Source organism: Dendrobates tinctorius, unplaced genomic scaffold (genome assembly GCF_039654945.1).
Source record: "Dendrobates tinctorius isolate UK_male_01 unplaced genomic scaffold, ASM3965494v1 ptg000098l, whole genome shotgun sequence".
NCBI classification, from domain to species: domain Eukaryota; kingdom Metazoa; phylum Chordata; class Amphibia; order Anura; family Dendrobatidae; genus Dendrobates; species Dendrobates tinctorius.
In genome coordinates this window covers 17,473,146-17,500,565 of record NW_027361766.1, presented here as the reverse complement: position 1 = coordinate 17,500,565, position 27,420 = coordinate 17,473,146, and the positions used below count along the sequence as shown (strand labels likewise).

Below are 27,420 nucleotides of genomic sequence, written 5' to 3'. Positions count from 1 at the left end.
ACTTGGGCCGAAAGGTGGCAGATGCAGTTTAACAATGATAAATGTAAGGTTATACACATGGGAAGAAGGAATCAATATCACCATTACACACTGAACGGAAAACCACTGGGTAAATCTGACATGAAGAAGGACTAGGGGATCCTAGTTAATGATAAACTTACCTGGAGCAGCCAGTACCAGGCAGCGGCTACCAAGGCAAACAGGATCATGGGGTGCATTAAAAGAGGTCTGCTACACATGATGAGAGCATTATACTGCCTCTGTAAAAATCTCTGGTTAGACCGCACATGGAGTACTGTGTACAGTTTTGGGCACCGGTGCTCAGGAAGGATATAATGGAACTAGATGGTACAAAGGAGGGCAACAAAATTAATAAAGGGGATGGGGGAACTACAATACCCAGAGAGATTAGCAAAATTAGGATGATTTAGTCTAGAAAAAAGACGATTGAGGGGCAATCTAATAACCATGTATAAGTATATAAGGGGACAATACAAATATCTCTCCGAGGATCTGTTTATACCAAGGAAGGTGACGGTCACAAGGGGACATTCTCTGAGTCTGGAGGAGAAAAGGTTTTTCCACCAACATAGAAGAGGATTCTTTACAGTTAGGGCAGTGAGAATCTGGAATTCCCTGCCTGAGGAGGTGGTGATGGCGAACTCAGTCGAAGGGTTCAAGAGAGGCCTGGATGTCTTCCTGGAGCGTAACAATATTGTATCTTACAGTTATTGTTAGGTTCTTTAGAAGGATGTAGATCTGGGGATTTATTCTGACAGAATTTTATAGGCTGAACTGGATGGACTAATGTCTTTTTTCAGCCTTACTAACTATGTTACTAAGTGAAAAACACCCCCAAAAAAGTGAAAAAAATACAGCACAACCAATAGAAAAGGGGAATATAGGACCTTCATCTATCAGCCAGGGAGGAGAGCAGGTACAAATGAGCCACTCGCTTTGGTGGAACTGATATATTACACATCTCACTGGTAACAATGAGAATTGCTTCACTTTTTTTTGCTGTTCCGCTGCAGGAGGAAAGCATCATTTACAGTCAGGTTCCTTCTAAATTACAACTAAGTGCTGGGGTCTCTGTACTGTGACGCCCATGTTGTGATGTAAGGCCACTAACTTTGACAAACTGATGGGCTGTAGCATTTGCCCTATTAGGGTAAAATTCAACAAGCATATTATTGCGGTTGGTCTTATAGTACAGCATAGTATAGTTACCTTTGCTGTAATAGATTTAAAGAATAGCATTTCAATGCACCCTGCACTGCAGAAGAATCCATTCAAGCAAGCACTGAAAGACAAAAATGTGCACACAAGTTACAAATGGAAAATAAAACATGTCATTCTATATTATATCCCCAATAATCAATGAAACGTGCCATGTTTTAATCGGTTAAATGATGTTTGGATATTAAAAAAATATAATATATTATATATAAAAAATAAAGGAAATACTTAAACAACAAAATATAACTCCAAATAAATCAAGCTTCTGTGAAATCAAACTGTCCACTTAGGAAGCAACACTGATTGACAATCAATTTCACTTGCTGTTGTGCAAATGGAATAGACAACAGATGGAAATTATTGGCAATTATCAAGACACCATCAATAAAGGAGTGGTTCTGCAGGTGGGGACCAAAGACCACATCTCAGTACCAATGCTTTCTGGCTGATATTTTGGTCACTTTTGAATGTTGGTTGTGCTTTCACACTCGTGGTAGCATGAGATGGACTCTACAACCCACACAAGTGACTCAGGTAGTGCAGCTCATCCAGGATGGCACATCAATGCGAGCTGTGGCAAGAAGGTTTGCTGTGTCTGTCAGCGTAGTGTCCAGAGGCTGGAGGCGCTACCAGGAGACAGGCCAGTATACCAGGAGACGTGGAGGGGGCCGTAGGAGGACAACAACCCAGCAGCAGGACCGCTACCTCAGCTTTTGTGCAAGGAGGAACAGGAGGAGCACTGCCAGAGCCCTGCAAAATGACCTCCAGCAGGCCACAAATGTGGATGTGTCTGCACAAACGGTTAGAAACTGACTCCATGAGGATGGTCTGAGGGCCCGACGTCCACAAATGAGGGTTGTGCTCACAGCTTAACACCGTGCAGAGTGCTTGGCATTTGCCACAGAACACCAGGATAGACAAATTCACTACTGGCGTCCTGTGCTCTTCACAGATGAAAGCAGGTTCACACTGAGCAAATGTGACAGACGTGACAGAGTCTGGAGATGCCGTGGAGAGCGATCTGCTGCCTGCAACATCCTTTAGCATGACCGGTTTGGCAGTGGGTCAGTAATGGTGTGGGGTGGCATTTCTTTGGAGAGCCGCACAGTCCTCGATGTGCTCGCCAGAGGTAGCCTGACTGCCATTAGGTACCGAGATGAGATCCTCAGACCCCTTGTGAGACCATATGCTGGTGCGATTGGCCCTGGGTTCATCCTAATGCAGGACAATGCCAGACCTCATGTGGCTGGAGTGTGTCAGCAGTTCCTGCAAAATGAAGGCACTGAAGCTATGGACTGGCCTGCCCGTTCCCCTGACTTGAATCCGACTGAGCACATCTGGGACATCATGTCTCGCTCCATCCACCAACATCATATTGCACCACAGACTGTCCAAGAGTTGGTGGATGCTTTAGTCCAGGTCTGGGAGGAGATCCCTCAGGAGACCATCCGCAGCCTCATCAGGAGCATGCCCAGGCGTTGTACAGTAGGGAGGTCATACAGGCACGTGGAGGCCACACACACAATACTGAGCATCTTTTCCTTGTCATCATGAGGCATTTCCACTGAAGTTGGATCAGCCTATAATTTGATTTTCCACTTTGATTTTGAGTATCATTCCAAATCCAGACCTCCATCAGATATTCATTTTGATTTACTTTGATAATTGTTAATGTTTTATTGTTCTGAACACATTCCACTATGCAAAGAATAAAAACTTGCAACTGGATTATTATTTTTTTGAGCAGTGTAATTAACGTATATAAGCCGAGATTTTCAGCTCATTTTTTTGGTCTGAAAGTCCCCCTCTCGGCTTATATTCGAGTCATATACACCTGGGGCTCGGAGGGGGGGCAGGGGTTTCAGGTCATACTTACCCGTCCTGTCTCCTTAGCCCTGCTTCTCCACGATCTCCCTTCCTTCCTTCAGCGGTCACATGGTACCGCTTATTAAACTCATGAATATGCGCATATTCATGAGTTTTAATGAGCGGTACCACGTGACCGCTGAAATCAGGAAGGGAGATCGCGGAGAAGCTGGGGGCTGAAGAGACAGTGCCAGGACGGGTAAGTATAGCGATACTCACCTGTCCTGCGTCCATGGCTGCTTGCTGCTGTCTGGCACGTCATCTGTCAGTGACGTTCAGACAGCAGAGGTCGCGGTGACGTGGTTAGTGCACACCGCGCCCCCTGCAGTCTGAACGTCACTGACAGGTGACGTGCCAGACAGCAGCAAGCAGCGATGGACCGGGGGACAGGTGAATATCTAAGGTGCCAGCAGTGACACTGGCACCTGGCCCCCCACAACGGAGAGGTGAGTATGTCATTTTTTTTAATTTTTAAATGCAGCAGCAGCACATGGGGCCATAATCTATGGAGCATCTTATGGGGGCAGCACATAGGGGCATGATCTATGGAGCATCTTATGGGAGCAGCATATGGGGGAATAATCTATGGAACATCTTATGGGGGCAGCATATAGGGGCATAATCTATGGAGCATCTTATGGGGGCAGCATATGGGGGAATAATCTATGGAACATCTTATGGGGGCATAATCTATGGAGCATCTTATGGGGGCAGCATATGGTGGCATAATCTATGGAGCATCTTATGGGGGCATAACCTTTATGGAGCAGCATATGGGGCATATTATTCTATGGAGCATCTTATGGGGCCATTATTAGCCTTTGTGCAGCATTATATGGGGTGTATTTTGTATGGAGCATCTTATGGGGCTATCATGAACTGTATGGAACATTATGTGGGGCTCCTGATTCAATATGGATATTCAAAAACATTTAACCTACTGATGTCTCAATTAATTTTACTTTTATTGGTATCTATTTTTATTTTTTAAATTCACCAGTAGCTGCTGCATTTTCCACCCTAGGCTTATACTCGAGTCAATAAGTTTTCCCAGTTTTTTGTGGCAAAATTAGGGGGGCCGGCTTATACTCGACATTATACGGTATAGATAGATAGATAGATAGATAGATGGCAAAAATTAAGAGACCACGGCACAGTTTTATAAAAATCAGCTTCTCTACATGTCGGACAGCCATTCCATTCCAGTGTCAGTTGAATTCCAACTAGAGTACACCTCATTCTACTTAATGTGCTTTTGATTAGGTGATAACCTTAACCAAATCTTATATAACGAAGGAAAGTATAAAAAACCCTGCTGTGGTGTTCACAATCTTGTTGCAATAGGACAAGCTGGATGGCAAAACAAGTGCTAGTAATATCCCAAAAGTAATAGGAATGAAAAAATAACACTTAACCATGCCAAAGGAGTTTAAAAGAAAAGTCTTGAGTGAGGAAAGGAAGGGCTCAATTCTGGCTTTACTAGCAGAGGGATACAGTGAGCGTCATGTTGCCTCCACCCTTAAAATTTCTAAGACGGCAGACCATTACAACAGGGTCAAGCAGCAGACATTGGGGACAACAATGTTACAGACCGACAGAGGGCGAAAATGACCCTCCACTAACCGGGATGACCATCATCTTATTCGAATGTCACTCAGCAACCACAGGATGACAAGTGACTTACAAATGGAATGGCAAATGGCAGCTGGGGTGAAGTGCACGGCAAGAACAGTTCGTAACAGGCTCCTAGTTGCAGGGCTCAAGTCATGTAAGGCTAGAAAATAACCTTTCATCAATGAGAAGCAAAGGAGAGCTTCTCTGATGTGCCTAATTTTCAACTTTGCCAAACACCTGGTCATCAAATGGTTAGACGGAGACTTGGAGAGGCGTACAAGCCACAGTGTCTTGTACCCACTGTGAAATATGGTGGAGGATCGGTGATGATCTGGGGATGCTTCAGCAAGGCTGGAATTGGGCAGGTTAATCTTTGCAAGGACGTATGAATCAAGCCGCATACAAGGTTATCCTAGAAAAACTGTTGATTCCTTCTGCTCAGGCAATGTTCACTGACTGAGGACTGTTTTTTGCCAGCAGGACAATGCACCATGCCACACAGCTAGGTCAATCAATGTGTGGAGAAAGAAAAAATAGGATGGCACTCACTGTTCATGTGAATCAAATCACTTTATTTCACATACACAAGGCATCGGCATAAGCACGGGAGCAATGTGCTGGAAGACGGACAACAGCCGTTTCGCGCTCAATACGCTTCAATAGGACCTGTTGAAGCGTATTGAGCGCGAAACGGCTGTTGTCCGTCTTCCAGCACATTGCTCCCGTGCCTATGCCTTGTGTATGTGAACTAAAGTGATTTGATTCACATGAACGGTGAGTGCCATCCTATTTTTTCTTTCTTTTCACAATGAAATGTTCTGTTTTTTCAACATGGGATTGAGCACCCGTTCCAAGTGGGATTAAGGTGTTTTTTTAATAATGTGAAAAATATATGTGCAGACATCCAGGGTATTTTTCCACACAACGGTGCCGGATATCTATTTTCTCAATTTGTGGACAATCAATGTGTGGATGAAGGACCACCACATCAAATCACAGTCACGGCCAGCCCAATCTCCAGACCCGAACCCCATTGAAAACCTCTGGAATATAATCAAGAGGAAGATGGATAGTCACAAGTCATCAAACAAAGAAGAACTGCTTACATTTTTGTACCAGGAGTGGCATAAGGTCACCCAAAAGCAGTGTGAAAGACTGGTGGAAAGCATGCCAAGACACATGAAAGCGGTGTTTAAAAATCATGGTTATTCCACAAAATATTGATTTCTGAAATCTTCCTGAGTTAAAACATTAGTATTGTTGTTTCTAAATGATTAAGACCTTGTTTTCTTAGCATTATTAGAGGCCTGCAAGCAATGCATTTTTTTGTTGTTATTTTGACCATTTCTCATTTTCTGAAAATAAATACAAACTTTAGTGCTTGGAAATTCAAAGACATGTTGTCAGTAGTTTATAGAATATAAGAGCAATTTACATTTTACTCGAAAATATACCTTTTTTTATACTTTTGCACTGGTCTCTTAATTTTTGCCAGAGCTGTATATAAAATTTTTTATATATATATATATTTGCCGTTGTTATATATATATTATATATATATTGAGCTACCAACTACAAGAACTCTGATCTGATCGTGCAGTTGCCCTTTTGTCCCTTAATAACCTACTTCCGAGCAGTTGTGGTTAGCAAAGATTAATATTACAAAAAATCATAAACAAAAAATATATTTTTTTTCTTCGTTTTTTGGCTCCTTTTACGTGCATGACTAACTTTTTTATGTTTCTATTGATTCAGTGACCACATTTAGACATTTTTATTTCTTTAGGCAGAAATGCCTCAAAAATAGACATGTAATATTTACAAGCTGAAAAAAACTCAAAACATATGAAAAAATAACAGCATCATGTACACTATAGGAGCGTCTTCTTCCCAAAGACAATAGAAAGCATAACTGAGGCAGCGCTGGGGGTATATCCACGCGCTAAGCATTTGCTGCAAATTTTTCTGCTGCAGATGTTGACGTTTTCGCAAAAAATAAAATACAGAATAAAATACACACATTTTTTGCAGCATGTTAATGCATTTTTTCCCACCATTCTTTAGAATTTTTTGAAAGACAAGTGCAAAAAAATGCATAAAGAATTGACATGCTGCGGATTTGAAACAGCTTTAAATCTGCCAGGAAAAAGTAAGCAACATGTGCATGACTTCAGGGATCTCATTCACTGTGCTGTTAATAGGAAATCCTTCATTTTTTAACAAAATGCGCAAAAACACAGCAAATACCCATGCACATACCCTAAAGTGGATTTTAGTGCAGAATTTGTTTCAAAATCCATGTTAAAAAAAAAACACCTCTGTGTGAACATACCTTCATTGATACAGCAAGTTTTGTGCCTCCGTTGCTTTGAACCAAAATGTACAATATTTTTTAGGCTCAAAAGCACAGCATATTCTACAGTCTGATTTGTTTATTGTGCTCAAAAATATGGGTTATTATGTTTTTATTACATAAAGATTCCATAATAACTACGGTATTTTGGCTTGCTGCTTAACAACTTTGTATTTAAGGTGCACAAACACTACTGAACTATTAATCTTCAGAAATAGTAAAGTATTTATGCTTACTCCAGAAGTGAACAATTTCCAAAATACAATTAAAAGACAACACTTGGAGAAAGTATATACGGAATATAAAAAACACATGTTGCAGTACAAGATTCCATCCAATCTGAAAAAAAAACTGCACATGCAGGTGGAAAATAGTTTCCAAATTGCCAGAAAGTCATTTTATCAGGTGACAAGTGTTATCAATACAAGGCAAAGGTCATCAAAATAATACCTGCATCACACAATCTGCGGTAAACTACCTAATGCCTTGGAATTAATTTCTTCAGTATCCTGAGGACAAGGAGAGAAAACCCCTATAAAATTGCTAAAAGTACAGCAAATTATCAGTACAGGAGCAAAATCTATAGAACCACTAAAAAAGGTGACCATAAACCTCCAAAAGCAGTCTGCCGAGTACTCACTAAATGACCTGCTTTTCCTCCAACCACCCTATACACATTCGAATGACCTTAGACAAACTGGTAGTAGTGGTAAGTGTGGAGACACGAGGATCAGTGGGGGCTCTTGTCTGCTGGCCTAGCTATCTTTAGAGAGACCACACGGGTCAGGGTTCATCCCAGAGAGACCACACGGGTCGGGGTTCATCCCACTGAAAGCCCGCACTCTTTCCCCATGGGCAGATCACTACTCAGACAGCACAAGGTGAAGGCAACACACTCCGGTAAGACTTTGTTCACCAACAGTTAACAGCATATATTACATTCACAGCAAGCACACAAGATGGTTCAAGTGACAAGAGATTCACCCTCCCACTGACTCGCCCGGGATTAGAACCTCCGCGACAATCAGGGTATTCAGGGCCAACTACCCCAAAGTAGCAGCACTCCGCTTTTGGTGGGCACACACTGAGAGGAGGTAACAGCAAACTTAGGAAGCTGACCAAGCACAGCAAGGTTTGTGACCAGGGGACAGGACTGTCCCAACCTGGTTATCTAAACTAATTCATGGGCTCAGTGTTGGGCAGTGTAGAAGTTCTGTAATCTGCCAGCTGCAACCATGGTCTCTAGGTTGAAGTACTGTAGAATCACACTGATGACAGGGCATTGTGACCAACAACATTGAGGGGAGATAATCATGGCTGTAACCTGATTGTAAGCTAGATAAATTAAGACTGAATAATTGTCCTCCAAATGATGCAGACTAGTAGTACACTGCAGGGGGTGATGAAATCCGTAATCAGAAGCATTCCACAAATTATCATACAAAAAGGAGCACCGGACAGTCTCACATAAAACATTGGCTCATGTCCCTTGATTTACTGAACACAGCAGTAGTACATCTGGCATAATTGAAAATAGTTCAGCCCCACACAAGTGGCCAGATTTTCCTCATTGACACAGAGACGTTACAGTAGGTAATTGACCACATGCACTTAATATATTTTTATATTATATACAGCATTGTACAAAAGTTTGAAGAAGGTTTTGAACAAATGCTATAAATTAAGTTTTCAAAAATAGTTTATTATCAAATAACAAAATGCAAAAGTGAATGAACAAAAAAGAAATCTAAAGCAAATCAATATTTGCTGTGACCACCATTTGTTTTCAAATCTGTATCAATTCTTCCAAGTACACTTACAGACAGTCATGGATTTTGTAGGATCAGTGTCAGATGTATGAGTAACCAGTTATACTAAAACAGGAATAATTGATAATCATCATGATTTTCATATACAGTATATAGAATATAAACAGTCAAACAGAATCAGTTGCGTATGGGGCTGAAAACTGGGTGAGGAACAGCCAAACTCTTTTAGGTGACACTATGGAGGACTTTTTCACACTGTGGCAAGGCTCAGGACACAACAAAATAGAAACACTAGATAGTTATACTGAATCAGCAAGTTCTCTCACCGGAAAATATTTCAAACAAGGCTGGGGTATCAAGCTCTTTTGAAGAAGCACCAAGAAATGGGCAACCTTGAGGACCAGTGGTCAGCCAAGGAAACTTTGTGCAGCAGATAAAAGGCACATCATGCTTCTTTGCATTTGAAATTGGAAGAAGGCCATCAGCTCAGAACAGTCAGCAACCAGTGGGACCCAGCTACACTCATCTACTGTTTGGAGATGTCTGGCCAGAAATAGACTTAATGGAAGAATTGAGGGCAAAAAGCCATACTTTCAACATGGAAACAAAGCCAAGACACTTGTGTGGAGAAAAATGGCAGCAGGTGCTCTGGACTGATGAATCAAAATGTGAAATAACTGGCTGAAAAAGAAGGAAGTTTGGTCTGGAGAGCGGTACAATAATGAGTGATTGCAGACAACAGTAAAGCAGGTGGAAGTTCCTTGCAAGTTTGGGGCTGCATTTCAGCAAGTTGACTTGGTCACAATTAATGGTGTTCTCAATGCTGAGAAACACAAATAGATACTTATCCATCATCCAATCCAACAGGGAGGCACCCGATTGGCTCCAAGTTTATTCTGCAGCAGAACAAAGACCCCAAACATACAGTCAATGTGATTAAGAACTACACTTAGGGTATAGAAGAACATAGTCCTGCAAATGATAACATGACTCCTACAGAGCCCAGATCTCAACATCATCGAGTCTGTCTGGGATTACACAAAGAGACAGAAGGATTTGTCCAAGGTGTTTGGAACAAGCTCCAAGCCAAGTTCCTTCTAAACCTCTGTGCAAGTTTATCTAGCATTGATGCTTTGATCTTATTTTGAAAGAAAAGGGGCGACCACACCAAATATGAATTTGATTTAGATTTCTCTTTTTTGTTCATTTACTTGGCATTGTTAATTGATACAATAAAACTAACACTTGTTTCTTTAAGCATTCTTACTTTGCAGCATTCGTACCACACATGCCTAAAACTTTTGCATCCAGAAATAAATTACACTATATTGTAGTGACTATAAGGTAGCTAATAATGGAAATGCCAGAATTTTACGATTTCCAATATATGAACAAATGCCTTCAGAGACAAGAAAATCGAAGACCATCCTATATCTGTATCTGCACATATCCGTTACAAATATTTATTTTGCAGTACCGTATGCTTAGGATACTTTGGAACACATTTTACAATTATAGAATAATAAATATACACATATATATAATCTGTATTTAGAATACATAGAAATCCCTCGTCTGACCTTAACCCCATAGAAAATCTATGGGATATTGTCAAGAAAATAAGAGACACCAGACCCAACAATGCAGACGAGTTGAAGGCTGCTATCAAAGCAACCTGGGCTTCCATAACAACTCAGCAGTGCCACAGGCTGATCGCCTCCATGCCGCCACGCTGCATTGATGCCAAAGGAGCACCGACAAGTATTGAGTGCATTTACTGAACATACATTTCGGTAGGCCAACATTTCGGATTTTAAAATCATTTTTTCAAGCTGATGTTATAAAGTATTCTAATTTACTGAGATAATGTATTTTGGGTTTTCATTGGCTGTAAGCCATAATCACCAACATTAACAGAAATAAACACTTGCAATAGATCACTCTATGTAATATATGAGTTTCACTTTTTGTATTGAAGAACTGAAATAAATTAACTTTTTGATGATATTCTAATTTTGTGAGATGCACCTGTATATGACAATCCTGTAGAATGAAAATAGTGTGGAACAGATCAAGAAAAACTTTTTGTAGAAAGGATCGTTTTCTCCATGCCTATAGTTTAATGACCAAGAATCAGTCACAAGTCTCTTCATAACTTAGCACAAATAAAAACAAAACACAAATTTGCTTATTTATCCTCACAAAGCTCCTTACCTACAATGCCTTTTAGTTGACTTAAGAATATAATAAAAATCTTCTTTATTTGTTCCTCTCCAGGCAACTGTAGGTGCCATCACATTGCTAGTTGTTTATATGACAAGCAAGTAATGTATTAGAAAATGTATCCTTATCATCAATGATCCCATCCATCTGCCCCTACATATGCGGGGGCAGGAAGTGGGTTCAGCAGTGATTCTATCAGTTTTCTACCCCTATTCTAAAGCTCATTTGTCCAACCCACGATGTTATCTGGGAGTTTTTCAGAACTGAAAACATACAACGAAAACCCATGTAAATTTTCTGACCTGCGGCTGTTAAACGACTACCAATTAGCTACATAGAAGTCTATCTGCAGTCGTTTAAAAGGCTGTTAGATAAGCCAATCGCACTTCCATGTGCACAAAATGATCGGAATTATAATGTTGAACTCTTAGGCTATGTGCCCACGTTAGCGTTTTTAAATGCTCAGGAAACTGATCCCCTTCCCAGAAAGCGCGCGTCTTTTTTCCGCGCGTTTCTTGCGTGTTTTTTGCACAAAAGACGCGCGTTTTCTGGGAACATTGGAAAAGGCTAAAAACGCTCAGCAATGCGGAAATTAATGAGCATGCTGCGTTTTTAGCCACTAAGCGATTCCTGAGCGCTTAAAAACGCATGCATTGGCACAAAAAGCCAAAAACACATGCAATTTAATGTGAAGCTTCTTTTAAGCGTTTCTGCAGCGTCTGAGCCGGCACAAACGCTGCGGAAACGCTTAAAAAAACGCAACGTAGGCACACAGCCTAAATAGACAACCGCCTATGAAGGTATATGGAAAGGAGGATACAGATAATATTATGGGGAGTATTTACAAGAGAATTAATAATAAACAATTAAAAATAGGGCCTTTACCTACTGTATACGGCAAGTTTGAATTGGTAGCTGAAAAACTTTAAAAGTTGGGTCATGAATTATTGACATTTTACCTAATTAGGGCTCGTGTACATGGGTGTATTTTAGTCTGAGTGCGATTTGACAAAACATCAGATCTCAATCTGATCAATGATATTTTATGGGGCCGTGTACACGTCCAACTTTTTTCTATGTTAGCTTGTCAGACGGAAAAATTTAAAAAAAAAAAAAAAAAAAAAAAGCTTGCAGCACGCACAATTTTCTTCTGATTGCACTTGGCAATGCAAGTCAATGAGTGTGTAAAAAAAATAAAAAATCCAAGTCCAGTACGATTTTCATGGGGTGGCAGAAAGGAGAGTTTTTTTTGTATGATTAGCATAATCAGCCTGATTCTCTCGGAAGAGAGAAAATATGGTGGTGTGACCCTAGCGTATGTGAGTGAGAAACAGTCAAGTCCAATTAATATAAATATAAAATAATATATAATGAAACCGCGTTCCTTGCTGTCATTTTTAGGGCAATGAGAAGTTACTGTGTTCTTTCAGGATATAATGGGTGACGATCATCCATTTTACATGCTAGCACACGAGGCCATACACACTAGAGAGCTTTCAGCCACACAAATAATTCAATATCAATGGTCAATATTGCATGCAGTACTCTGTGGAAGCATATCCTAAAAGTATGGATGCCGGACTGTAATAAAAGGATATACTATTTGAGAGCCAAAAGGTTTTAACTTTAAATTAGGGTATGTGCACACGTTGCAGATTTGGCTGTGGATCCGCAGCGGTTTTCCATGCGGTGTACCATGTAAACTTATGGAAAACCAAATCCGATGTCCACATGCTGCGGAAAATTCCATGCAGAAACGCAGCGGTTTATTTTCTGCAGCATGTCAATTCTTTGTGCGGAATCCGCAGTGTTTTTACACCTATTCCAGTATAGGAATCCACAGGTGCACAAAACCCACAGGGAATCTGCAGGTAAAACGCAGGTCATTTTACCTGCAGATTCTGCAGAATCCGCACGGAAACGTCCGCAATGGAATCCACAATGTCTGCACATACCATTAATGTTCAGATGAAGAGAATAATAATTACATTGGAATAACCAAAAAGGAGAAAGTACCAGGCCCACCTCTACATAAACTGCAGTCCAGGGCATGTATTACTGCCAATAGCAACACTAAAGCAAATATTGCCATCTTTGTACCTGTTTGCTGCTAGTGTAGATATTTATTTTGCTTTGTTCTCCTGAAGCAGCTTGTGTATACTTTCTAAAGTTATGCAACAATAGTAATAAATTCCAGGCTGGATTATTTTTAAGTTTAGCCTGAGCAAAACAAGCAGAAGAACACATTTGTAACGCAGCTGCAAAACGACATAATAACTCCTCATAGACTCTGCCCGCATTGTGACCTGTAGAGACTTCTATCTACACAGCAGATGAGATTGCTCCTTTGAGGGTCATCCACGCGTGAGGCTTTGGTTTCAATCCAACTACTTCCAAACTTCTTTCATCTCTCCGCATCTCAACGTCTGATTCGATATGGTTCCAACACAGTCTGTGCCAGCAAACAAAACTACCAGGGTAAAACAATCTGACATCAGTTACGATCTCACAAAACCTCAATCCGTCTAGGTCTGCCAAAAAGTGTTTTTCAAAAACATACATTGCATTTCTTGTTAAACAAAAAAAACAAACCTGGAATAAAGAAAAAAAAAAAGTTTCCAACCCTATCTAAAGATAAACCTGACTATGGAGGATGAGACGCACTGATATCAGAAGACAGATCACCTATATTTCGAGATCCATCACACGAAGGCTTTCCAATGGGTGTGGAGCAGCTGGCCAAACACTGAAGTAGTATTGTGGATGCCCAATGTGACGCCTCCTTGCTGATACTTTATTGGGGTGTTTATATTGCAGTGCAGTGTTGGGGCAAAACCGAAAGTAACACCACATCTACATTATTTAAAAACACTGGATATACCGACAATACATCACAAGAGAAAACCATAACTACGACTGAAATAGAAAACAGCTCTGATTCTGACGATTTTTAATTTGCCAACAATCTGATGTGTAAAGTGGCACTGTGTGTATTTCCTGCTGACAATATTAGGGGATCACAGACTGTAAGAGGTGTTTAGTAGTAGTTTCTCTCGCTCTCATATGGAAATAAATATGCAAGCTCAACAACGCAAAGTGTGCATATTTAGGAGGTGGACAGGAGAGAGAGGGCACACATCAAATATACATTCCTAAAGTAACCCGTTAGTGTTAATTTGGCATACATTTGGATTTCACGTAATACTTGAAAAGTTTCCATTATTTTTAGCTATATACTTTTTATGTTAAAAAAAGGTGATATGAGCCCAATTCAAGCTGTAATCTGATTAAAGAGCAGATAATCTAAGGAAAGAGCGGCGAAGAGGGTGACACCTGCCCAGACCTATGATGGGTAAGTAGACATGATGTTTGCAGGATGGGCTCTATCAACTGATGCACACTATGCACTTTACTTCTTGAATTCATCTATTGACTACTGCTGATTGTGCACTGATGTATGTCCTTTAAATTTGGCAGTGCTGCTTCCCTTGATCCTACTGTTTGACTTTTGTCTGTTTTCCCTCCTCACCCACTTCTATGTCTCCTCCATCTGTTTTCACTTAATATGATTATACACAAGTGGGAAAAAAATGTTGGTACCCCTTGTTTAATGACAGAAAAGCCCACAATGGTGACAGAAATAACTTGAATCTGACAAAAGTAATAAATAAAAAATCTATAAAAATGAACAAATGAAAGTCAGACATTGCTTTTCCACCATGCTTCCACAGAATAGAAAAAAATAAAACTCATGAAATAGGCTTGGACAGAAATGATGGTAGCCTTAACGTAATATTTTGTTGCACAATCTTTTGAGGCAATCACTGCAATCAAACGATTCCTTTAACGGTCAATGAGACTTCTGCATCGCTCGACAGGTATTTTGGCCCACTCCTCAAGAGCAAACTGCTCCAATTGTCTCATGTATGAAGGTTGCCTTTTCCAGGCGCCATGTTTCAGCTTTTTCCAAAGATGCTCAATAGACTTTAAGTCAGGGCTCATAGAAGGCCACTTCAGAATAGTCAAATGTTTTCCTCTTAGCCATTCTTGGGTGTTTATAGCTGTGTGTTTTGGGTCATTATCCTGTTGCAAGACCCATGACCTGCGACTGAGACCAAGCTTTCTGACACTGTGCAACATATTTCTCTCTGGAATCCCTTGATAGTCTTGAAATTTCATTGTACCCTGCACAGATTCTAGACACTCTGTGCCAGATGCAGCAAAGCAGCCCCAGAACATAATAGAGCCTCCTCCATGTTTCACAGTAGGGATAGTGTTCTTTTCTTGATATGCTTCATTTTTCCATCTGTGAACATAGAGCTGATGTGCCTGGCCAAAGAGTTCCATTTTTCTGTCTCATCTGTCCATAGAACATTCTCCCAGACGCTTTGTGGCTTGTCAACATGTAGTTTGGCAAATTACAGGCTGGCTTTTTTATGATTTTTTTCCCCCAACAATGGTGTCCTCCTTGGTAGTCCCCCATGAAGTCCACTATGGCTCATACAATGACAGATGCTGCAATCTGACACTGATGTTCATTGAGCTAGAAGTTCACCTTTAATCTGTTTAGTAGTTTTTCTGGGCTTTTTTGTTACCATTCGTACTATCCGTCTCTTTGACTTGTCATCAGTTTTCCTTCTGCGGCCACGTCCAGGGAGGTTGGCTACAGTCCCATGGAGCTTACATTTCTGAATAATATGTGCAAATGTAGTCACAGGAACATCAAGCTGCTTGGAGATGGTCTTATAACTTTTACCTTTAACATGTTTGTCTATAATTTTCTTTCTTATCTCCTGAGACAACTCTTTCCTTTGCTTCCTCTGGTCCATGTTGAGTGTGATACACACCATATCACCAAACAGCGCAGTGAGTATCTGTAGCCCTCTATACAGGCCCACTCACTGATTCTAAGATTGTAGACACCTGTGATGCCAATTAGTGGACACACCTTAATTTAAGATGTCCGTTTTGTCACACTATTTTCAGGGGTACCATCATTTCTGTCCAGACCTATTTTAGGAGTTTTGTTTTTTTTAGAAATTCTTTGGAAGCATGGTTGAAAAGCAATGTCTGACTTTCATTTGTTCATTTTCATAGTTTTTTTTTTATTTATTATTACTTTTGACAGATTCAAGTTATTTTTGTGGCCACTGTGGGTTTTTCTGTCATTACACAAGGGGTACCAACGATTCTGACCACGTGTACATGTCTCGTAATTTAATACTGTTTGTCATTTTTGGTATAAATAAAATTTGCTTAGTTTACATTTTTTAGTGGTTGATGGCTTAAGGGGACTTTACTCCATTGGCCTGGTTTTGCAATCATTTGGGGAGTATTCTGCTTGCATTATATTCTTTCTATACATTGGGAGAGCTATACCCTATCATGCTCTCACCCCACTACAGAAATTGTGCTTTCTGATTATTGTTTTAATCTAAAGAACGTGGTAGACAAGAATGGTTTGTAAATCTTTGCCCTAATCGTTTTTGTGGCTTATTGTTAGTTTGTTACTTGGCCTCATCTACAAAAATCAGTAAACAGTCACGAAAACAGCTTGTAAATTCCAATTTATGATAAATCATTGTGCATTTGACCACAAAAAGAAATTGAATATAAAAGGAAATTTTGATATAGGTTTGTATGTGTTCGTCAATATTACTAACTAGAAATTTTAAGTAAATGAATCAATTGGCAAATTTGCTTATTTGAAGAATTCAATTACAATTCTGTTTCCATCATCAAGGCCAGGTTATATCATGTCTGGGCCCCTGGTCCTCACTCAGTCATGGCTTCCATCTACTGAGCTCTTGCATCCAGGTTAAATTGCATGTTGTCCACTCTGTTTGCTGATCTAAAGTGTATGGCTCCCCCGGGAGCACAATTTAAGCAGCTTCTTTTGTGGGTGGGGGACGCCAAATAAGACAGTTCAGGTGGCCCAGATGTGGGATGTGCAGCATTACGCGATCGCTCACTAGTAGCATTTATGCTGGTCAGCAGTTGTTTAATTCACACTGAACGATCTGGAATAGTTCACTGCGCATAGGCTGCCATTGTTGTCGGCAGCACAAGTTCTATTTACAGCACATTGTCCTGTGTACTGGACAATGATGCAAACCACTTTATTGCAATCCCTACAATATCTTAGCTATGAAAGCCTCCTGAAAAATAACAGCTTGACTTTTACGGACTATAACCACATTTGTAACATTTTATTGATTGCTGCAAGAAATAATAAAAACAAAAAATGAAATAATGAAGCAGCAGCTTGGCATGTCCTCATCTACAGGACTATCAGAGGAATTGATTCAGACTTTCACTGGCACGTTTGCTTTTCTTAGGCCGGGATCACACATGCGAGGAATACGGCCGAGTCTCGCATGTTAATACCCGGCACTGCCGCCGGCACTCGGATCGGAGCGTGCGGCCGCATAGCAATACATGGAGCAGCACGCTCCGCTCCCAAGTACCAGCGGCAGTGCCGGGTATTAACATGCGAGATTTGGCCGTGTTTCTCGCATGTGTGATCCCGGCCTTACTATAAAACACACCTGATTTTGCACCAAGTTCACACAGTACAAATTAAGGGGGTGAAAGCATTTACATTAAATACCTGTACTACTCATAGCATATCCTCCAAGTGACAAGATAACTGTGGATGGTCGAAATGTATTTGGCACCTAGAGAGGAATTATTGGTGATACGGTGGGTGATGCTGGTGGGCATATTCAAAGGCATCGATTCAATTCTAGAGCAGTTACAGGAACCTTACCTATCTTCTCTCACTGTCAATTGTTCTTGGGTCAACAATTAAGGCTGGCATTGGAGATGCAAATTGGGAAACTGGTGAAGGCCCCACCATCGCAGAAGAAGCATCCACTTAAAATGTAGGAATGCTGGAGATCAGCACCACAGCACCCTGCAGCCAGTAGATCAGCGCCATATGGCCTTTATCTTTCCCTCAGGTGTAGTCATCCGCTCAGCAGAATCTAGCCCCCTTCCTGTGTGCTTAAACAATCGGCCATATACCCAGTGGGGCTAGGCCTCCTAACGCTAATCCGGCTAATGCTGCATCCAATGAGTAAGTATTGCATATTGCAACTACCTTATTATTGACTGCTGCACAGTAAACTAAGGCAAGGAGACCTCTACACTGACAGCAGCTGCTGATAAAGGAGCAAGAAAATCCAGATCCACTGCAACTACTGTGTGGGGTCTAATTTAATTTTACAATTAATTTATTTGCATAGTGTAATAACACTGGGGCCCTCCTTTTATTTAGCCCAGGGCCATGATAGAAAGGGACTGGTCAGAACAAAAACAAGCAAGGTGAACCATCTAATTATCTCATTGTCCTTGTGGCATTCAGTTGCTGCAGGTGACAAAGGAAGGGAGTGCACAAAAGACCCTTTCTTCCCCTGGAACTATTGTTGTGTGTTACAATAGCTACTGCAAAACAACAAAAGCAGCAGGCACACAAAAGGGTTTTTTTTGTTTTGGATGTTAAGGATTCTTGTGACACCCTATAGCTGCAGGTGACAAAAAGACAATGGAAAAGGTGCACATCAGTTCCACCCTGTACTGTCTGATGTGTATTCAGGCTGATTAGCTGTGACATATGGCTCAGCTAACAGTCCAAATGCCACATAGAAGACAAATTCAGTGTTTATTAAGGCTTTTACTTCCCAAGCACAAATGTGTTTTATAGCTAGAAAAATCCGATGTATTGTCTAAAGATGAACAGCAATGTGTCCGACATCTGGATGATCAGACAATAGCTATATGACTTCAGAGTCTGTTTCGACAAGTAGAAGGCATGTTGCAGTAATGTCATAGAAGATGGCACTGAGCACTCAGGAGGAGGATGGTGTCTCTACAGCATTGATTTCCAATGGCAAAATCAATGGCCAGTCAAGATCCCTGTAAGAAAGAGCAGCAATGATGCAGTCTCCCTGCTGCTTCTACCCATTCACTAAGAATGCTTTGATGAATAAAATTGGCTTGAAACACAGTTCGGACCTAACAGGAATATGTAGAGACCATAGTTTATCACAGCTAAATGTGTTGAGAAATAAACATTCCCCAATAAGCATTTGCCTTAAAGGGGTCATCCAAAATCCAAACTAGCTTTCACCCTTAATCCCTTTCTATTTGATGTCATAATCTAAACTATTTTATTTATTTGAATTAAATATGTCCTAAACCTCCCTAACTACACTAACAGCTTTTCTCTCTTTTTTATTTCTTCCTTTTTTATGGCACTTTGTTTTGAGAATCCCAGTGTATGCTGGGATTCTTAAAGGAAGCGTCATCAGGGGGCTGAGGCTGTGATCACTGCCACAACCTCCACCCCCACCTTAAAACGAAGTCATCAGTGGCACTTGTTTCCAGGAGCTGGGCTAGTCCCTGCACAATGTATGACAGCGCATTCTCTTCCTGCTGACTAAAGATCAGCAGTAACTAGTCGGCAGGAAAGCGCAAAGTCAGAATATCTGGCGCACAGTCCAATGACATCACTTGTGGGGGCGGAGCTTGTCTCTGCACGCCAGGTATTCTGACAGCGTTTCCAGAGTGCTCATCATGCAGGGACTAGCCCAGCCCCTGAAACAAGCGTCACCGATTGTGGGGGCAGAGGCTATGGTAGTGACTGCAGCTTCTTCCCCCTGATGATGCTAGGTTTGAGTATCAGAGGGCAGCAAAATGTAGAGACCAAAACCCTGACTCCAGCGATGTGTCACTAAGGCTACTTTCACACTAGCGTCGTGCACTGCATGTCGCTATGTGTCGTTTTGAAGAAAAAACGCATCCTGCAAAAGTGCTTGCAGGATGCGTTTTTTCTCCATAGACTTTTATTAACGACGCAGTGCGACGCATTGCCATACGTCGCAACCGTCGTGCGACAGTTGCGTCGGACCGTCGCCACCAAAAAACGTTACATGTAACGTTTTTTGGTTCGTCGTCAGCAGCATTTCCGACTGCGCACACGCGGCCGGAACTCCGCCCCCGCCTCCCCGCACCTCACAATGGGGCAGCGGATGCGATGAAAAACAGCATCCGCTGCCCCCCGTTGTGCGGCGCTTCCACACTATGCGTCGGTGCGCTGCAATGTCGCATAGCGACGTGCAGTGCACGACGCTAGTGTGAAAGTAGCCTTACTGGGCTGCTTAGTGTAGTTTTGATCATCTCCTGCTGATAAAATTGAGATTTTATCATTAGAGGACTTGTAAACCTGCCTATATGTAGTCCACCATATTTAGGAGCTCATTATAACCTTGCCTACAGCTTTCTGCCTATGCTCAGTAAGCTGCCATTCAAGTGGTGTGGGAGGGTTTATACAGAGTCTAAAGGCCCCGTCACACTAAGCGACTTACCAGCGATCCCGACACCGATATCAAGGTGTCAGGATCGCTGGTAAGTCGCTATGTGATCACTGGTGAGCTGTCACACAGACAGCTTCACCAGCGATCAGCACAGCGATGCCGAGCGCCCGGCATCGCTTGCCATCGCTGTAAAAAATAGAATCAAAATAAAAAATATAGTTATGCTCACCTTCCGACTTCCCGTTCAGCCATCCGGCCTCTCTCCATGCTCCGGTCCCAGTGATCCTTTGCACGAATGACCGCGAGATGTCATGGTCTCGAGGGATAACAAAGTCTCACGGTCATTCGTGCAAAGGATCAATGGGACCGGAGCGTGGAGAGAGGCAGGATGGCTGAACGGGACGTCGGAAGGTGAGAATAACTATATTTTTTATTTTTTTTATTATTTTTTTACACCTGATCGCTGGTCTCCCGCCTGTCACACGCAGCGATGCGTGCTGGCCAGCGGGAGACCAGCGACCAAAGAAATGTCCAGAGGTTTCTTCCAGCGATCAGCGATACCGGCAGGGGGGCCGCTCGCTGATCGCTGTCACACACAGCGATCTCGCTGGTGAGGTCGCTGTTGTGTCACAAAAGTTGTGACTCAGCATCGATCTCGCTACCGAGATCGCTTAGTGAGACGGGGCCTTAACATTCAGAGAACTGCTAGCTTTTTCTTATCAATCTGCACTACGAAGTCCAATAAGTGACACATCGCTTAAATCAGTGTCTGTGTGTACAGTATGCTGATCTCATATTAGCAAAAACCTGGTGGCAGATTCCCTTTAATGCATAATCGGCACTAACATGTAACCACTTGTTACTAAATGTCGGATTTGGAATTGTTGTATAGTGACCACACATCGTCCCACCTTACTTTTCCTTCTTCCTATAAGTATATAATACACTTGCCATAATGGGGCGTTCTGCTCTACTAATGATAATGGCTCTTGTGGCCATAATAAACCTTTAAATTCATAGAGTGTAATCTCATCATCATCAGGAGATGAAGTTCAGGTCCATACCCAGCAACAATTCCAGGGAGCAAAAATAATAAAGCGCTGGTGTAGAATCATAATCAGTGTACAAGAATAAAAAGCCATTTACAACCAGGGTTTCTTTCTGAATGTGTTCCTAGGTAGGACAGTAAGTTTATGTTTATGTTCACATGAACAGAATACGCAGCAGATTTTACGCATGGAAAATGCACTATGTATATCAGAAACATTGTCTCCAAGGGCTGCAGAAATAAGAGTAAGTGCCGCGAAGGTAAAGTCCAAACTAAAGGTATGTTATACACAGGGAATATACAAGGAAAACTTTCTAGAAATGAAATCCACTATGTAGCAGAGTTAATGTAGGGTGCATGCTTACACGTTAAGTAATGTTCAAAGTGAAAGATGACCAACACTGTGGATTTGAAAGCCATAGCGTGTCAATTAATGATGCAGATGTCAATGCGGATTTTACTCCTTGCAACGCAAAAGCATGACCCTTGCAGCATTCAAGCAATCAAATCCGATTCCCCTGCTGGCAGTCCACAGTAGAAATGTCCCATGTGCAAATACACCAAGTGGTTTAGATGTTTATTTACAAATATTGAGGATATAGTGGTGAATATAAGGTGTATAATCGCAGCATAAAGCGGCACACTCAATTTACTGATCGTCTCTGCAACATGTGGATGAGATATCATAAAGGGACACGGTGCCGTTACAGTCATTCAGACAGGGTTCCTGCACATCATTCTCGTAGGAGTGTGTGCTTCTCACAGATAGAACTCGTACCCATGATAGTCTATGGTGTTGCTCACATAGCCAATCTTTTCCGTGGACCCAGTGATCTACACAAAAGCAAGGAAAATTGTCTAATATTTATCCGAGTGACAGATCAAATTCGCAAATGCAAGTCTATGGGTCCATGAAAAAAAAAAAAAAAGGATAGCACTCAGAAGTCAGTTTTTTCGCAGACTGTTTTACAAGAAATGGTGGAGAAAAATTCATAGTCAATTTTTCCATCTGAGAAACCTGATGAGACGGTAGAAACGGACCAAACTCTGATCAGAAACAGTGATGAAACTGACCATTTTTTTTTTGGGATACAAGAAAAAAATCACTGATGTGTGAGGGAGCCCCTAATCAGAGCCCTGGAAACGTAGCATTAACGCACTCCCATGGGTTTCTCAAACCGGCTGTCTTTTCCTAACATTTTTGATCCATACATCACAATTAGTCCATTTGGAGTCTAGTTCATCCTAGAATAAAACTGTTCTAGAAATCAGTCTCCTGGTCATGAATGAAGCACAAGAATTACAGTATATATAGGAGAACACCTGCCAAAATCAATCACTCCCGTTCCAGGCACATAGCACTACAACAAAGGGCCGTAGTAACACGCAGAACTATCAAACACATGCATGACAGGTATGTGCGAACACGTCCTTCACAACAGGAAAATACACCTAGCTTACCTACTGGGGTAAATGATATTAGAATTTCGCTAGATATATTTAATGTATCATTAAAACTCTAGCAATGATATGCCCGGTCTAACGAGACGATTGCTAGAAGAGCTTTTGACACGATGAAAATGCATCGCAAGCATGTCAAACATAAAACCTGGTGGCCATAAAAAAATAAAATAAAGTAAATGTGTCTTCTCCTCTACCAGAATCCTGACCGCAGCAACTCGTAATAAAAATACAGTTTAGGAAAAGTATAGAAAGTCTTGTATGCTGACTTCATATAACTCAACCACATGATTTTGTCAGTTGGCATTAATCTGTAGTTAATGTGACAATGCAGTAACTGTGGCCAAATATCAGAATAAACTAAAATATAATCACCAGAATCAGAGCCCTTGTAAAGTCGCTGCTCACCCAGGATAACAGCCATATTATTCCGCTTCTATGATACACAGTGAGCCCTTTGGCAGGGATGACAGCTGACAAGGAGCAGCTGCAGTTTCTTAAGGAAAGAATGGAAAGACTTTCCATAGGTCACTGTTACTGACAGAACCGAACTGTGACAAACCGCATTCGAATACATGCAGATTTTCCAACCTAGCCACCATCGGTGGGAGTAAATCGTCAGACAATAATGTGTTTTATAGAAGGGGGCCACTCCATCACTGGGGAGAAGAAAGGTTATCCCTTTGATTCCACAGGGCTCTAAACAGCAGGACCACTAGTAATAAACTGGCCGATTGACTAGTCTTACTTAATGGTTGACCAAGCAGTCTCTATTGGGATCGATAGGAGTTTTGGAAAAGCTACGTTTTTTATTCTACAGCGGGAATATTTCCACCTAGAACAAGGGAGCCAGCCACCAGGTTAGGGCCACAAAACCACCAGCACTGGGGTTCAGCATTGTTTATACGCCCGTGTCAAGAACTTCTAAGCTATGACGGGCATAGAACCTTTGGCGCTTTGATGTCGGCACGTAATTACAGGGACGTATTGTTTGTTTGTTTTTTATATATTTCCAGTGCTAGTAGAATAACCCCTAACATTTCTAGACAGATTAGCTATATTCTTCCCGGGAAGGGTACATGAAAAGATGGCAACAATACACAGTCTATTATTCCAAAGGAAGTACGGTAAGACTCATCCTGCTGTCAGGACACAAATGAAGAAAACAGCCCATAATCTGTCAGTGAGCATCTCCGACAGCCGCTAACAGCGGTGAAAGGTCTTCCGAGACTCTATAGAAGTCTTCATTCACCTCTCGGTATACAGCTGGTTCCCACATCTGTCACGTCAGAACTAACTGAACCTCGCACGTCCATACTCATTATACCGATACGTGGAACATTCAGAAAGAAAGGCCGCTTCACCAAGGATTTCTATAGACAAGAGATTCCTTTATACACATCTGGCTTATTAATGTGTGTGACATGTTTCACAAAAGTGCAGCATATTATACATTTACCCCATTGAGGGGAACCCTGTATAACGAGTCTATCCTGTCGAATGCGTACATCACTGCCATAATGGGCTGAAGCATACATTGCCATATTGCGGCTGTTTAGTCACGTCCCTTTGATGTCACAGCACTGAGTCTAATGGCAAAGTATTAAATAATGTATTAAGGTGCAAAAATGGTACAATATTTTGATTAATATGGTATTTCAGAGAATACTGGCATGTATCCTCTTATCATTGGGGGCTGTTCACTAAGAAAAATAAATCCAAATTCCGTCTCGAATCCCTCCCCTAACCAAAATAAATAAATCACCATTAGTTTGCAGAAATAATAAATTAAGTTATAGAAAAGTAAGTTACTAGAAGTCTTATTAAAGTAATGCACTGGAGATGACAACATATTCCCTTTGGTCGGGTTCAGGTCAAGTCGGTATTCCCCCCCCCCCCCCCCGTGTTCATGACCGTGTCAAGGCCAACCGGCATACAGAATCTGCCATAGGTTTGCCCATTGAGCATGAGAGTCCATTTGACCCCACACAATAGGGCTACTCCTCAGCTGGAACCTGGGTGGAATCACCCGTGTAAGTGATACGTTACCCGGTGAAGTGGCAGTGGCCGTATGATCGGGAAGGGAGATTTTCACGCAGAATTCCGATTTGTAATATTCAACAAAATCTGCGTAGGAAATTCCCACAAATTCAGAAAACTGACATTGGTGTTAATGTAAATAAACCTCAACAACATCAATCAACATTAATGTGTTTGGGATCGGAACTCTTCAGCATTAACTCCAATGGGACCTCACTGCACCATAAAAAAATACAATAAATACATCTCTAGTCTTCATGGATGTTTTGCCTTTATAGACGCGTCTGGATTACAATTGCCGGCACGTGAAGAAAGTATAAATATATGATGTTACCTATGAGGACATAAAGCAGGTATGTGGCCAGCGAGGACAGAATGAGCCGCGTGCATAGAATCAATATATGTGATAATACAGACAGGTATGGCATGCTTATATGGACGGGCAGCAGTTCTAATGATTACAGGCGGGTACATACAGTAAACACCAATCACGTGTTATTAACCATAACACCGCCATGATGTGTCAGTACACTGTAAATATTAATCATAGTGATCGGATGTGTATCTGATGACACGAGGGTCCCATAACGGGTTGGACTATGGGGGCCACTGGGTCCCCACCATAGATCGGAGGACATAACAATATAACATCCGGACAACCCCTGCTCATATGTGAACACAGATGGGGGATGGGGAAGAGCTGCTCAGGGCCCCCCAGAGTAGAGACCCTTGCTCTGGAAGACCCCAAACAACCATCAGTATTAGGCTATGCTTACATATCTTGCAGCCTCTATTACACACTCCAATATACTCAATGGGGTCGAGTTGGTGTCCGTCTGCTGCCAATAGGAACACAAAGTGGCCAAAAGACTTCAACGGACTCACCCCCAGCAATAGTGGCGACAGGCCAAGGCTGCCAATAGCCGAGCCGCTGAGTTTCACACAGCGGTTGTTCCGGATGGACAATCCCTTTAATGAGAACATTAAACTTCATGATGATTTATAGGTGACCACTATTCACACACAATGATGCTCTAGGGTCAAATATTCCATTCTAATGCTATTTGCACACACTGAGCGGATGCAGAAAGGTCTGCCCCATTTCTGCTACTCTTGGCAGGAAATCGCAACTGCAAAAACGCTACTTTTTCATTTTTTTTTTTAGGAGTTTTTGCCTGCGTTTTTTTGACTGATTTCAGTGAGGTCAATGGTGAAAAACGCACAGAGACTTGACATGCCGCAGACTATTCTCTGCCCCTAATATGCAGGTCACAAATACTCGGCGTGTGCGCGACATGTCAGGCTTCTCATTCACTTTGCCGCCATCAGGATTGCTTCAGGTTTTGAAAGCAAATCTGCATGGCAAAAACGCACAAAATTTGCATCGTGTGCACAAGCCCTTCAGTTACAAGATTGTAAGGACTGGGCCACAAGAGGCGCAACAGCTGCCGGAAACCTAGCGGCCCCTCCAAAGTCCCAATTATTTGCGCCTAGGTGGCGCCATTCATACCAATTATCGTGTCACCATAGGTAAACCGTGTCAGTCTGACACAAATACTACTGCCCCCATCACTACCACAGTCTTCTATGACAGTGACAGCTTCTCTGGCTTTAGGCAGTCCCATGTAAATGAAGAAGGCGACAGTGGTGTCAGACAAAAGTGTCAGTGTATCTGCAGCAGCCAGGACGTGGGGTCTGTGTATTCCTGACATGTCAGGGAGAATACATGGGAAGAAGGCAGGGACAGAACACGTCCTGAGCATGCACACAGAATGGCCCCATACTCACTGCCTTCCTGCGCCGCTCCTTACTCCGTGAGGCGTCCGTCCGCTGCTGTCCCCGCAATGAGCGCTGCCCGAGTCATAGCCCCGTGTTGTGCCGCCGCCCGTGCACTGCCTCCTCCGGGCTCCAGTGGGTGTGAGCGCCTCTCCAGGGATGCAATAGCCGCTTCCTGCCCGCCCCCTGCTGGGCGTGTGAGGAGTCAGCAGTCGGCCGCGATCACACAGACGGAGTTCTTCTCTCCTGACAGGGCTGAGCCCACGCGTGTGTTATTTACTATGTCGCGCGGATCACGTGGCGCGCTCCTATACCACAGCGCCGTGCAGCTATATGCGCCTTGTGACCCCACTCCACGTATATCCATGTGTGTGACACACTGTGTCTGGGTGTGTGTCCAGATAACAATTAACAAAAGCCCCATAGCAGCAGCAGCAGCAGCAGGAAAACAATGAACAATGGCCCTTTGTGAGCAGGAGCAGAAGAAAAGCCCTTTGTTCCTGTGTCCATATGATGCTTACAGACCCCATTACTGGGAGCAGCAGGAAATGGGGGGGAGGGGGCACATTCCTGTCCCGTGAGGGACACATCAAAGGGAAGTGGGGGAGAGAGGCCCCTATACTGTGGAAATGGCATTAACCCGTGTGGTGCCGGAGCCTCCCGAATAACCTTCCATTGTGGAGTCAGCACTGCTTATCTTCTTTATTACCAGTG

The 27,420-nt window shown here is 42.2% G+C and overlaps 1 protein-coding gene across 5 annotated transcripts in view; it reads right to left on the bottom strand.

The window, feature by feature from the left end:
• The window catches only part of SOX13 (SRY-box transcription factor 13), a 56,186-nt gene extending 29,167 nt beyond the window's left edge, over positions 1-27,019 (bottom strand). The window contains exons 1-2 of one of the 5 annotated variants that reach the window (XM_073587144.1): positions 26,719-27,019; positions 1,231-1,303 (exon numbers count right to left, since the gene is read on the bottom strand). In XM_073587144.1, the coding sequence (XP_073443245.1) occupies positions 1,231-1,292 (62 nt within the window). In that variant the 5' untranslated portion in view covers positions 1,293-1,303; positions 26,719-27,019. The remainder of the gene's footprint in view (positions 1-1,230; positions 1,304-26,718) is intronic. The other 4 variants (XM_073587145.1, XM_073587139.1, XM_073587141.1 and 1 more) reach the window with 4 other exon arrangements.
• Positions 27,020-27,420: the final 401 nt, after the last annotated feature.